The sequence below is a fragment of the Anticarsia gemmatalis genome, chromosome 4 (genome assembly GCF_050436995.1).
Source record: "Anticarsia gemmatalis isolate Benzon Research Colony breed Stoneville strain chromosome 4, ilAntGemm2 primary, whole genome shotgun sequence".
Lineage (NCBI taxonomy): Eukaryota > Metazoa > Arthropoda > Insecta > Lepidoptera > Erebidae > Anticarsia > Anticarsia gemmatalis.
In genome coordinates this window covers 8530923-8545411 of record NC_134748.1, presented here as the reverse complement: position 1 = coordinate 8545411, position 14489 = coordinate 8530923, and the positions used below count along the sequence as shown (strand labels likewise).

The 14489-nt window shown below is 39.7% G+C and overlaps 2 protein-coding genes across 6 annotated transcripts in view; both read right to left on the bottom strand.

Annotated features, from left to right (window-relative positions):
* LOC142972448 (uncharacterized) overlaps positions 1-7381 on the bottom strand; it is a 54354-nt gene extending 46973 nt beyond the window's left edge. The window contains exon 1 of the mRNA XM_076113574.1: positions 6782-7381. Coding sequence (XP_075969689.1) covers positions 6782-6901 — 120 coding nt within the window. The 5' untranslated portion in view covers positions 6902-7381. The remainder of the gene's footprint in view (positions 1-6781) is intronic.
* Positions 7382-8563: 1182 nt separating this feature from the next.
* rut (adenylate cyclase rutabaga) overlaps positions 8564-14489 on the bottom strand; it is a 66713-nt gene continuing 60787 nt past the window's right edge. For all 5 annotated transcript variants that reach the window (XM_076113567.1, XM_076113568.1, XM_076113569.1 and 2 more), the window contains 6 exons: positions 13828-13974; positions 13373-13586; positions 11970-13266; positions 11679-11891; positions 11517-11595; positions 8564-11432 (listed from right to left, as the gene is read on the bottom strand). In XM_076113567.1, the coding sequence (XP_075969682.1) occupies positions 11010-11432; positions 11517-11595; positions 11679-11891; positions 11970-13266; positions 13373-13586; positions 13828-13974 (2373 nt within the window). In that variant the 3' untranslated portion in view covers positions 8564-11009. The remainder of the gene's footprint in view (positions 11433-11516; positions 11596-11678; positions 11892-11969; positions 13267-13372; positions 13587-13827; positions 13975-14489) is intronic.

Genomic DNA, 14489 nt, shown 5'->3' with positions numbered 1-14489 from the left:
GTAATGATAGTGAACTGGTAGCTTGTAGGGATTGACTTTCCCATTATACGTCCCGTTCGTCACGCGCCAATGCTGACAGGAACCTTTCCCATGCTATAATCATGGTCCGTGCGTGGTCCGTGCACAGGTTAATGCTGATAACCTGTCAGACAATACACGCTATTACCCTTTACACTTACTAAAGTAGTGCAGCAAGTGTACAGTAGATAATAAAGGTGAAATTGCACATATTAGGTCGGGGAAAAGTCTTTTCGCATTATAGTATGTATGAACTTGTAATAAAATCTCTTTGGCTTTAAGAATCACAAATGAGTACACGGTTCATCATTTCTTTCAGTGAGCTCGTGAGGTACCCAAATATCGAGCTTTTTTGTGTAGAGAAAAGATTTTATTACAAGTTCATACATACTATAATGCGAAAAGACTTTTTCCCGACCTAATAATTTTTCAATAAAAGATCCATAGCAGAGCAGTGATAGCCGAGTGGTATAAGTTGACACCTCCCACGCCAGTGGTCGCAGGTTCGAAACCGAGGCAACACACCAATGACTTTTCGAAGTTATGTGTGTATTAGAAATAATTATCACATGCTCCAACGGTGAAGGAAAAACATCGTGAGGAAACCTTGCATGCCTAAAAATTGAACGTGGTGGACTTAAGGCCTAATCCCTCCCTCATTACGGAAGGAGACCCTTGCCCAGCAGTGGGACAGTAATGGGTTAAATTTATTATTTATTTTTTTATTTTTTAAAAGATCCATTAATATGCGTTGTCATCCAGCCATTCGTATCCTTACCTGAGGACAGGAAAAAAGACGAGGTAGAAACCCATGCATAAACGTATGGATTACGTAAGACAGGTACACACGTGCATAAGAACGATGCAATAAATCATAAACTACAGATAAGATTTGAGATAAGAACTACCGACGCAAGTCTCCACTGTATTAGATTCTTCACATAAATCTATACTCAGAAGATGCAACGTTAAAGTTCCCGATCTTATTGAAAGTCTCTCAAGTCCGAACTTAGAACTCTCGTAAATCCTTGTACGTATTTCAAAGTTATTTTCAGCAGTGTAAGCCGAAGGATCAAGGCTTGGGTATAAATACGATTGTCCATATTTGGTGTTCCAGACATGAGTAGTTGGTTGCTATCTATATTGCTTTCGTGCCGGTGCATCTTCAAGTGTAGAGCGATATATTATGTTATTAATACTTCGCTCTGTTCGTCTCGGCTTCAATGAAACCTTTATTAGGCACTTGTTCTATTTAGGGCTAGTTCATGGCGAGTCTATGCCATTGTAATACAATTAGACAGAATTAGTAGAGTAATATCACAATTCTTCAAGTATTTCAATAACCTTGTCGAATAATGACTATTTAGCCAAGATTTGGCGGCATTTAATCCCAGTTTCATTTCGTTTAATCCAAGTTTTTTGTAACGGTAAGATTTTAGGTTTGACTTTGGAATAACAAAATGAATAAAGGAAAACTGCTAAGGAAACTTAAATAGGACAAACTATTCATAATTAAAAATTGTGTCACTACCAAAGGATGAACACTGCTTCGAAACCCCAGTACTAAACTACCTACGTATTGTTTAAAGTCAAACCACATCGGAACAAAACATCGCACTTTAATTGAGCAGTGATGAATATTCCAAGTACGCAAAGGATTAATACAACTAAACAAGTGAGTAGCGACCAGCTAAGAACAAAGTGCGTCAACGTGAGTCACGCTAGGCGTACTAATCACGCACATACAGTGTCGTAAAACCAATTGTTCATTAGTTTGATGGCACCGTGACTGACAATCATGCAATACTCTTGAACTTGCCACATATGGCACTGGAGTTTACCAATTAGTAATGTTTGTAGTACAGACTGTGTGAAACTGTCGACTCTGATGTCAACTGAAGGTTAAAACGCCTCCAAAGAAGAGAACCACATGGGACAAGGATAATCTTACAGATATTGACAAGCCAAGATTTCCTGCTACTTTTTCTATGAGACAAGTTACGTGAATCTAAAGGAAGAAAGGTCCGTGATCCTCTAATCGTTGTTTTCTGCAATCCAGACTATTGTGATCGACAGTTTCACGAGTTTAAATAAAATTTGCTAGTCAATGTTTTTACAAGGTTATATTATTCTCTCGTTTGAATTTGCAACGTTAATGTTTTCGAAAAGGACCTCCCTTGTTGCCCTCATATTTTTATGATCTAATTTTATCTCCAGAGTTCTAAGAAATATATCTGTTAATAGTCAAACACGATACGCGGACGGTTGGTGTAGTTCTAACAAAGATCAAGTTACATAGCGTCAGGAATGCTTGAAGCTACTCGGAGGTAATGCTAAGTAGATATTTGTCGCATAATTGGACATGGGACATGACATGGCGAGGTGCACGTGCGCGTGAGTCAGCCACACTGCGCCTGCGTGATTGAACCAGCGCCCACGCACCAAGCTAGCTTTAATAATATAATATTACGATCTTGGACAAATTTGAGCTCTACTTTGCTACTTTCGTCAACCGAAATCAAGTTATTGTTGATTCTGAGAAGCGTCACAGTCATGTTTGACATTAGAGTTGTTCGTCAGATTCAAAGTTGCCTGTGAAACTTAGTAATTCTGATTAGGTACTAGTGATATTCACCAAGTAAAAATCTAAAATTAAGTTGGTATTACGAAAAAATCAAACAGCTTAATTACCACACGTCCTCGCAATAACCAAAGTAGGATGAACAAACTACAAGCTGAGCAATAATAACTTCCTCAAATACTTATTTTTGTCCTTACACATAAATTCCATCACGATGTATGTACCTATTAGCAGTTTACTAGTTTATAATGTTAAATGATCTTGGATTCTTGATCATAATGATCAGCAATCAGGCATTTATGTCGCGTATTTAAATAAGGCTAATTGCAATAGGTTTACAAGCATGACCAAACATGGTGATATAATGTGGTAGCTCCTAAGGGTTTTGTGTCAAGCTATCATAAACGGCTTTGCATCCGTTAGTGCTCCGGGCAACGAGGTCGAGAGGTGGCCGGCAAGCCACCCGCTTGGAAAAACAATGGCCGTTGATCGCCTGATGATCGTCTGATCGTCAGTTAAATGTGAATTGATGCGCTCCATCATCAAATTTCCTTATACGAATGCGTGAGAGAAAGTATCCAACGCCCCACTTCTAATACCATACATTATAATTATAACCAACTTTTCTAGCCTAGTAGGTATTATGCGTATTGACTGACGCATAATGTCTTAAAATATTCTAAAGAACGCAACCACTCGGTTGTTTATTTCGCCAAATAAAAATTTCAGAAACAACGCAGTCTTTATTTGTTTAACTTAATTTAACGGCCTACTTACCCAATTACGTTAGCCGCTTATGATAAGATTACAAGTAATGAAGTAACTCGTAAAGTACTGGAATTAATACATCGACCTCCACCTTTCTGTTATCTAACTTTGCTACTCGTACGTTTAATTATTTTAAATGTTTTTAATTAATTTTGTTTTGATATCTGTATCATGGCTCCATGGCATTTTGTATGAATAAGACTTTTTGTTCAAAACCAGAGACTAATGTGTGTGAAAATTTGCAATGTGTTAACACTCCACAAGAAGCTGTGCACTAGATATCTATCACGCAACATGTGCAGACCATTAGTCCGAATGAGAAAAAACTGCCTTACTTCGGACAGAAAACCTTAGCACTAAACACTTGACGAGAATCCCGACATATGGCTATGAGAAGCTGCTTTTGTTATTTTTTCCACGATAGTGTACAGCGGCTGCATAATTATTTGTATGTATTAAACTTGTTGTTATTCCACTCGTGTAAGAAACGGGATAGAACCACTCAAGTGAGGATAAAACTTTATCCTGACTCCTCCATAAAAAGTTTTATAGCCGATGACTTAAACAAAACACTTCGAGTTGAGGTATAGCCATTTTTGGGAATCGAACAATAGTGTCCATTGTTATTCTAAACGATTTACGACATGTCGCGGACGACCACCAACTCTGCGTTCCAATAACACTTATCTGGCTATGTATCTATCTAAGAACTATTAAACTGCATGAGCACAATAACTTCGGTAAGTATCCGTCGGATAGAAACCATGAATTAGTTTATAGGACGGTTGTATCTCAAAAGAATGTCTCGTCATTTTTCTGAGAACCGGTCGTTGGACGAGATCCGTGGAGAGCGCGGTGCCACACCACACACCATACAGCACGGTACAATAGGTGTTTCGAGTTTTCAAGGCGCCCGTTCCTCTCGCATACCTGGCGATCTGGGCCCGACGCCACAACGGTCCATTGTTTCCCCATCGTGTTATTTCGAGAGTTTTGACTGTTTTAACAAACTGAAATTTTTAACATATTTCAAGGTAAAATAAACGTACGTGACGCGACAATAGTGTTGCAGTAACAACATTTTCAATCTTTTATTTTGTTACATAATGTAAGCGCAAACGTGCGTTTAAGGTCAACTAATAAACAAGGTTATTGACACCGACTTTGTTCCTTACTGCTCAATAGTTTGTATATTAAAATGTGTTACTAGCATTAATTTCCAAGACATCCCAATTAGCGGATAATATTTGCAGCAACAATATACAGATTATTTTCATCATAATTGGTCTTCAAGGATAAGTAAGAATTCAAAACGATTCTAAATTGTATCATTGAACACAAACATAGAATGGATGGCCTTTTATCGCTCTACAAGGATTACGTAGGATGGAATCTAGAATCTATAAAAAGAAACGGTACAAGTTGTACGAACATTCCGTTTTGGTATTTTCTAGCGCGTGTCTCGATACCATATCGTTTCTTCAGTGGAGCAGCAAAGTAGAGTTTACCGGTCGTTAAGTACGTTCGCGACCTTTTCAGTTGCGTAACAGTCGACAACCAATCATGCAGAAATGCAAGTATTTGCCAGAACTTAGTCGGTCGCTACAGGCGAGTAAATGTGCGTAGGTACAATGTATTTGATTACAAGTGTAATTGCTGCAATCGGTCTTAATCCATACTGCATGAGGGACGGATGCAACGCATACTTGACTTAAGTACTTCGACAGACAACACAGTTATGAGCAATATGAGCATTTACACAAACAACATAGCGTGTTGCGAGCCTATTACGAAAACTGAAATTACCAATGAATACAAACAATCCGTCCGGACTTTAGTTAACTAAGAATTAACCAATAACGTTAGACCGGGATGTGGCCAAATCAGGAAGTTTTACTTTATTTTCGCATTAATTCAGAAACGGAAACTTGATATCTAATTGCACCTAGAACAGTTTCACGTGGTTTCATACTTAATTTAGCAGACATTAAGAATGTATGACGGTTGCTGACAAGGTCGGCCACTTCCTACGAACAGCGAACTTAGGAACGCATGTAGGCAGTGATGCAGGTGTACAGGTGAATGTCTAAATGCAAATTACATGTAAAGAAACATAAGAGATTACTTCTCTAACGTTACAACCTTTCAATGTTGCTACCTATTAAGTTTTCCATTGCTTTGAGTAACTTCCTGAGCTCAATTACTTATTGGCTATCGTAATTTCAAATAAATTTCGTAATTGTAGATGTGGAGCGACAAGATTTACATGTATTTATAGGTGTGAAGGTCTGTCCATAGTAGAATAATGAGTTGTCGAATGCCGTCTAAGTTGTGATGAAATTCGAGCGCCTCGCCATGAATCTAGTTTGACAAGTCGAGGCTCAGTCACCGCTAATGCTGGAGCCACTCAGTATGGATACATTGTCGCGAAAGTGGTTGTTGCTCAGCCAGCACCGTACATTCCACATAACCAAATGATCATTAGTGCAAAAACAAGAGGTGGTTACAACACAACCTATCTCAACATTCTCGACCGGGCTTTGTAGCGAATATCGATAATCGTAATCGTGAAATACCAGGTATAATAGTTATTTTGTAGCGAACTGGGCAGGGCAATCGCCTTGCAGTGTAGTACTTACCTAAGTAGGTAGGTACTCAATAAGTTGGTCAAACTGATAAATAATTTTCGATACTCTACTAATATTTTGAGCAATGTGCAATCAGAATTCCAGATCGTAACGTTACTAAGTCATAGAAATAATTTTCCATGGTTTGTTGCCTCATACTTATCTGGCAATGGTATCAAATTAAATCAACACTTAAGTGTTATGTCACAAAATATATTAAATTGTATCATTTATCGTAGTTATATCTTGTTAAGTTATGTAGCTAATTACAGGATGAATAATATAATTAACTCTTACGTTAAGTAATAACTATTAACAACTAACTATACGTTAGCTACAGACATCAACAAAAATCACTGAACAGTTTTTATTTGTAACTGAAATTAAATTGAACATTTAAGTTATGTTGGGTTCATAGGTCATTATTATTCTCGTAATAATACCATGCACTCATAGTTGTAAGTAGGTATTATCTAATAAATAAGTGTCACTGAGTCAACCACAATTCCTAACATACAGTTTGACATTCTATCAAAATTCGAACTGCCTTCAAAGGTGGTTAAGGGTCATGTATTAATATTATCTTATTTTAATGACAGATAGTTCAGACAACCTACTGAGTCCCACAAGCCACAAAGTATCGAGAACACAGTACCTATATAAGTCACAACTAGTTATGACTATGTATGAGTAATCCACAGAAGGTAAACAGACTTAGTACAACCAGTAAAAAACATAGAAACTGCGCGTAAACTACCCACAGAAAGAATCAACATTACAAACTGACCTGTCCAGTTGCTTTCTTATAGCGGTGCGTCGCCTCTCGCACGAGGTCCCTGACCAGCAGGTCGCCAGCGCCACAAGGCACCAGCACCCGCACAGACCCAAAACACACCGTCACCTTCATGTCGGAACCGCGCACTATGATTCACCAACAGCGCCGCACTGATCACAACGCGTCGCTATCGTAATATCCACTAGCTAACATATTAGTTTGTCGACAAACTAATAGGAGCATTGCATTATCTCATACACATGGTAAAGGTAACCCTCTGTCGAAGCCGCTCACGGAGCACCGGCGATACAAAAAGAACAAAAACACCAGGTCGTCCGTGTGTTTTCATAGCGCAATCGAAGAGTCTCGTCGCACCACCGGTCCGGTACACTGTGCACTTAATCTAATGTTAAATTCACACATCAAACACTAGATTCACATTCAACATCGAACACATATCGATAAGATTACGCGAAACACGGGCGCATAGTGCGCGCGCTCTCAACGGCAGCAACGGTCGTGGCAAGGAACATGAATAAGAATTTGAAGTTGTTTGTAGCGGCGCGGCGCGGGGCAGGGCGGCGGGACGCGGCACGACCGGTTCCCGCGTGCAGCCAATCGGCGGCGGCGTCGCGGCCCGCAGCTGTGCGCCTGTGGTGGTGGCCCGCCGTGCCGCGTCATACCTGCCTCGCTCCGGTTTGTATTTCACTCGCATACCGACTATTACACATTATTTTGAATGAAACTGCTCCTGATTACTGCCTAACTGAGTCATTAAGTTGCGAGAACTCGCGATAAGTCCGAAACTTGTGGTGTACTGGCTGTCTTTCAGAAGTAAACAGCCTCCTGGCTTAATAACAACTTCTTTTAACTGATTTAACTATTTGTGATCTCATACCAACATGAACACAGAACAACACAATATCCTCGACTACGTAGGCGAATATAGCACATCCAAGCCCAGCCTCCTATTAGTACAAAGTTGCTATCATGTACAAAGATGTATAATCAATATTGCCATGTCAACCGTACTTCTATTGTTGTCAGAATTTTGGAAACAAAAGATTATATTCATATTGATTTTAACGAAAATGTCTACCTGAGCTTGCAGTCTGCTAGCAATATTTGCATAAGAATGCATTTATCTAGCCATACATTATAATGTGTGTCTTTTGTTGTATCTATTTCCAGTTAAGACTCTACACTCACAAAGGCAATTACTCACTCATAAGTACTGCAAACTCCAGTTTGACACCTCAAGAAATAAAAAATAAAAATACATTTGGGATATTATACATTTTTCTGTTAGGACTGCTGAAAAATTTATTTTTTTTAGTAGAAAAATAAGCACCACGTGGTCGTGTAACGTTGTCAGTTGAACATCGTGGTTCGGTTCAAGGCGAAGGGCATTATTATGCTGCGCACATCTATAACCGACACTGCGTACCTGACCTGCAAACCTATGTGACATAACAATGTTCACACTAAATATATGGAAGGCTAAAATTAACACAACTTGTAGGTACCTGGTCTCTTGTACTAACACAAAATATTTAATTGTTTTTCGAAGATTTTGTCCACTTTCTGTTTATATACAGCCAGTATCACAGTATGTGAATAAATATTGAATAACCTATGTGCTAAAAAAAGTGCTAGCAAATATAAAAAATTACTGTTAAAATTCCATTTTAAAGGTACCTGATAGATTTAGAAGAGGCGAAACCGTGGTGATTATTTTTTTTTTAATATTATATATACTATGTTTTTAACAGGTTAATAAATAAAAATCAAATCCTGGTGATGTAAACCACTTTTAATTTGTAATAAGTAATTAATATTGCTTAGGTAATTGAATTTTAAATAAATAAAAATACACAATACACTTGCTACGTAAGGCGCAATTCAAGTACCCTATATAATATAAATTATATAATGTCAATATATTTTTTCTATGAGTTAATAGCTTGTAGGTAATCTGTATCCAAGCTGTTCTCTATTCACATTAAAGCTTTAATAACAATATTTTTTATGATATTTTGTGCTCGGGAGGTCATGGTAGTGTCTAAAAGTCAACGACGATTGTGAATATCTGCTGGTTATGTAAATAGCGTTAATGTGAATACCACAGCAAACAAATTTTAAATATTTCTTTAATCTATGAATTTCTATTTAATTTTGTTAAACAGTTATAATTCGGCAGTACGATACATTGAATTACTATGATAAAGATGTAATTCCTCATTGAGTATATTAGAAAACATTCAAGTACGCATATTGTTTTACTACGCGCCTACGAAAATACACTATACGTCAGATCTATATTTTCAATTCGAAAGTTATTTCATTTGTATTTGAAACGAGATGAACTAGTAAACTTTTATCAAAAACATAACATAATATTTAAGCGCAAACAAATAATTCATTTTGATTACAAGCCTATACATAAAAATAGTTTGGCACTATGTGTACATACATCGACATGAGAAACATTAATCGAAATACTGAGAATAATAATAGCAAACAAGAGGATCCCTTCAAAAAATAATATTATCTTCACAGCGTGGTATACTTAGGTATAGGTATGTATTTAAGTGGAATAGCACTTGACAGGTGATTAACAATATTTACAAAGATTAACAATCTCTAGATCTCACTGGAGCACTCGGTGTGCTCTTCCTATATTCCTATGTACAAGTCTCAAACAACATATTTCTTCAGCCACATAAAGCAGTAGAAATTAAACTAATATAAACAGAAGCAAATGGTACAAAATATTTCACGGAAAAGCGTTTCAAAAATGTCCTTAAAAAATTAAATCATAGTCAAGTAATTAGCTGCAACATTTAGCTTTTAATAAAAATCATACTTTTATTATTATTTGCTATTTTTTATTCGAAGGATCTGCTCCCAAAATACTTTAAGTACATGAATATTCAAGTAAGGTTGCATTGCTTAAAGTACTTATATTCAGAGGCTACATTATGCCTTAAAAATGAGAAACATTTTTTCGTAATTGTAACAGTATGTTTTACCTTAAAATAACGATCATTATATGAAATTGACACAAACTTAATATTACAATTAAATAATAAAAAATAATTGATATTTATTAATACAGAGAATATTCTACAACAAATATTCATTAGTGGTGTTTATGTATTGGTTGTACTTTTAAGTCTCACGGCTGTTTACTTATTAACTACATGATATTACCTCCCCTCCTATTAAGAGCAATTCTTCAAACCAAGTATAGAAGACAAACAAAACGAACTGATAAGTGATAATGGCACGATATCCTTCACCGAAAAGATGCAAACTTTAGAAAACCATTAGTGACTAGATTACGGAAAGAAAGGCCAAAACTGTTATTTACTTGAAAAATGTTAATGAATATAGACAGAACCCTACAATCACTGTCCTCACATACATACGATACTTGATATATAAGGCAGATAAAAGAATACTACGTAGCATAATCGTCAGGCTGTGGTAACAACGTTTACTCTAAAGATATTTTTATATTTGAAATGCATTATGTTTACGTACTTACGAAGTTAGTTCACACCATTTTACTAAGTTCTTCGTCTCCGAAAATATAGAGACGAACTAGACTTTACAGCGCAGGGACCAGCCCTTACTCTAGAACACTGACATTAACAGAGATTGGTCGCTCAAATTCGAATTCCTATACCGTTATCACAAGACAAACCATATTAAATAATTCTAAGTCAGAGCACCTTATAATTGTAGAGATCATCGCATACTCCTACAGATGATGCATCGCGCCATCACATGGCACATTCAGCTGTACATGAATATCATACAGTGTTACATTAATAGGTACATATTGACACAATTTACATAGTACAAAATCATCAAGGTACAGGCACGTCAGCAATAATGATACAACAATACGACCGCGTCTGCGAAAACGATGCGTGTCCTCACTATGACGACAAAAAAGAATGATTCATTACAATCGAACAAAAGCGGAAAACTTTTTGAGTATTCGCTTCTTCTAATTAGAGAGCCAAATCAATAGTTCCTCCATCGAATAACGTTCAAAACTATTATAAAGTACTTGTCATGATAGTTTATTAAAATTGAGATTTGTATTTATCACAATTGACCGAAGGCAGTACGCAAGGAAAAGTCGAAACGTAGGTACACGGTACACAGTCGATTCACAAAATCGAATCTTATCACCATTCGCATATATCGCATATATCACATAGTATCACTACACATCACTCTCGCCGTCGGTGACGTGCGCGGGCTGTCCGAAGTTCCTCGTGATGGACTCGCTGACGGTGCGAATGTTCGCGAGGTACCTGTGCGCGGGCTCGTCCGAGTCGTAGATGGCGCTGAGCGACTCCAGCGACACCAGCGCCTCGGAGTCCAGCAGGCGCGACGAGGCGCGGGACGACACGTCGTCGTCGCGCTCGAAGTAGCACGAGTTCACGTCGCTGAGCGCCGCCTCCGCGTCCGTCAGCCCCGCCTCGTTCAGCATGGACACGTTCTCCAGCGCCGGGTCGTCCGTCGTGTAGCCCGTGCTCTCCGGCTGCCCGCCCTCGCCGTCGCCCTCGCCCTCCGAACACGATGAACTCCATTCCGATTGACTCTCCCCGTAGAGACCCATTTCTCTATGATTAGAAGTGGTCACCTAAAGCGAAGGCAATATTTCAATACTTCAAATTCAAAAACAATATAATTGGATTGAGCAATAGTAAAATATTATTCTAGTTACCCGGTTGTGTAGTCTTTCCTGGACTTCTTTTTCTTTTTCTCTAACTATTACTGGTTCAGGCTTTCTTTCACTCGATGGACTATAACAAGAAAGAAAATAGCATTGATTGAGCCGCAGTTACGGTACTAAGTATACGTAATGATCTGCAAGTTTAATACGAACCTATTCCGGTGTCGGTCATGTACTGGTGAGGGTAGCTGCACTACGACATCAGTGGGTAGAACACCTGGGAACTCGGCCTGTGCGGGCGCGCGGCCCGGACTGGCCGCCTCGTGCCGCGCCACCTGCGTGATGGCCGCCAAGCCTACCGCGTGTAGTGGACTACTGTTGTTGTTGTTACAGTTACGCATCGGCTCTAAGGCCGGGTTTGCACCCCTACAATGAGAAAAATATATTTTATAGACAACAGCTCCATAAAAACAAGAGTAAAATTGCAAAATCAGTAAACTTTACCTGAGTTCGAGTTTTAACTCCTTTCGCTCAGTTTTAGGCGGATTAATCTTAATGAGATTCTTGTCATCGAGTAGTCGTTGGATCTCCCTTTCAAAGGGCGGCACACAAGCGACGTCTGAGGGGCTCCTTTTAGCGAATGGTTCCCGTGAGTCATGGTTAAGATGCTTCAGATTGGTCGGCCGGCTGCCGGAACTCGAGAAAGAGCTAGTTCTTTGGCCGAGCCGAGCCGCCACGTCCTTTTTATCAGTCTGACAGCAACCGTCTCGTTTCGCCGACGCTTGAAGCATGCTTATAATACTCCTCTGCAACTTTTCCTCTTCCTTCTGAAATTCTACGCTGCCGTCGAGGAATTTGTCTTCGAGGGATGGTTTTCTAGCTATTTTGTGTTTCGCATATATTTCGCTAACATGGTTGACGGTGGGTTTGCCGGGACGAACCGGAGGATAGTCATACGCGGGGCTCGGATTCGTGCGCTGCGGACGGGATGGCGGTAACCACTGGGAAGGTCGGGGCGGGGACGGCGACGCGTCCGTTGTTCTAGAGTAGCTCTCGTCGGAGGAGCTGAGACTGGGCGAGCGCGTCAAGGAGCTTAGTTCATCAGCAGAGGAGTGCACGCGCGGGCTGCGGGCTAAAGGCAAGCTTTCACTAGATCGTGGGCGTGGCAGTCGTGTGGGTGCCCTGCGCTTGTGTGCGGCGGCGGGGCGCGGCTCCTGCGGCCTCGGCCAAGGCGGTACCAGCGCTCGTGGCGGAGGCCACCTAGGATTGCCTCCTACACCGTGAGGTGGTGGCGGTGGCGGATTGTCATCATTGTCCTTATTTCTCCTGCCTTTGCTACCTTTGTTGTTGCCGTTGTTTTGGTGTCCGTTAGACGGCAGCAGCGGTTCATTCTCCCCCGCAACCGATGACTCTCTTACAGGGGGTAGTCTGGAAGGTTGTGCGGCCGCCCGCCTTGCTGAGTTTTGTAACATTGCCAACGGTGTTGCCACTCCTCCGTATGCCGTAGGTGGATTCGGTGCTGGTCCATTAGAAGAGTTTTGCACGTTACCGTTAGCGGGCGCTCTGTCTGTTAGGAAGTACGTCGTCATCTCACCCTTACCTTTGACTTTGACTTTACCTCTACATACGAACTGGTAAGGCATATCTTTGAGCACTTGGTACACTTCTTCGGTGACTTGCGTATGGTTCGGTAATCCTGTAGAGTCCATTCGAGACGCAACATTAACTGTGTTTCCCCAAATATCGTACTGGGGTTTCCGCGCTCCGATTACACCGGCTACCACAGGACCGACGTTGATACCTGCACAAGAATATTTTATCATTAATTTCATGCTATAACGCCTAACATTAACCTCAAAACATGTGTCAGTATTTTATTATGTTTACGTTTTATTATTATGACTCACCGACACGCAACATGAAGTTATTATACGAGTTATCATTGATGTCCTTGAGCTTGTCTCTCATAGCGAACACGAATTCGACCAGTGTTGCCATGTGCTTGCGAGTGCTCGGTTCGTCAGTCATCTTCCTGTCGGGGATCAGGCCGACCGCAGCCATGTATGTGGAGCCAACCGTCTTGATCTTGTCAATTGCACCGAAGCGATCTTCACCCAGAAGCTGTAAGAAGTGCTTGTTTAGAAAAATAATAATATAGGAAAAAATATATAAGAATATCTACTTATTAACTCTGTTTCATTTATTATCGACTAGCGAGCATTTGATATTTAAAATGACTCAATCAAGGAAATACGATACTGATCTGAAAAAATCGCAGAAAAGCACTTTTATTCTTGAGACAAATTAATCACGTGGTTTAAATCTTTTTATATAAATAATTGCAATAGTTAGTCATATTTACCTCATCGAAATCCGCAATAATTTCATTAAGCAGCCGCAGACACTCCATGCCCTGGTTGTTGCCGTCGAGCTCCATGTAGAACTCGTGGTAGTTGGTGATGGAGGCGAAGACCACGCCGACGCGCTGGTACGACTGGTGGTACAGGTCCTGCCAACCGCGCCTCTTGCGTCAGACACGTGCAGCGTGCGCAAGCCATGCCACACGTTAGGGAACACTGACAGATCCACTACTTTACAGCTATACTTCATCAAAGTAATTAAAAATGTACCTACTGTGTTTAGTTTCGTAAGAAATTATTTTATTTCATTTTCTTCTAAAATTGATTAATTACAGCGCAACAATTAGTCTATCCTAGTTTAATAAATACTACCTATACCTTATAACCTATCTTTACCTTTGAGTAGCCTTAAAAAATAGTTTCTTAACTACTCGCTAGGGGCGCTGATCAGTTTAATTCCATAATAATATTTCTCGATAGCTATTCGATAGACGACTACAACGACGCGATACAACTCAAACTTTGTTTATAAACCTTATGAAATTAGAGTATTTGAAGCTATTGTGATATTCAAATATAATTTCCCTACGTCTGTCACTAGTTCCCATTCGTGTATTGTGCAATACAAAAAGCGAGGTGAAATGGTTAGAACACACGACAAAGA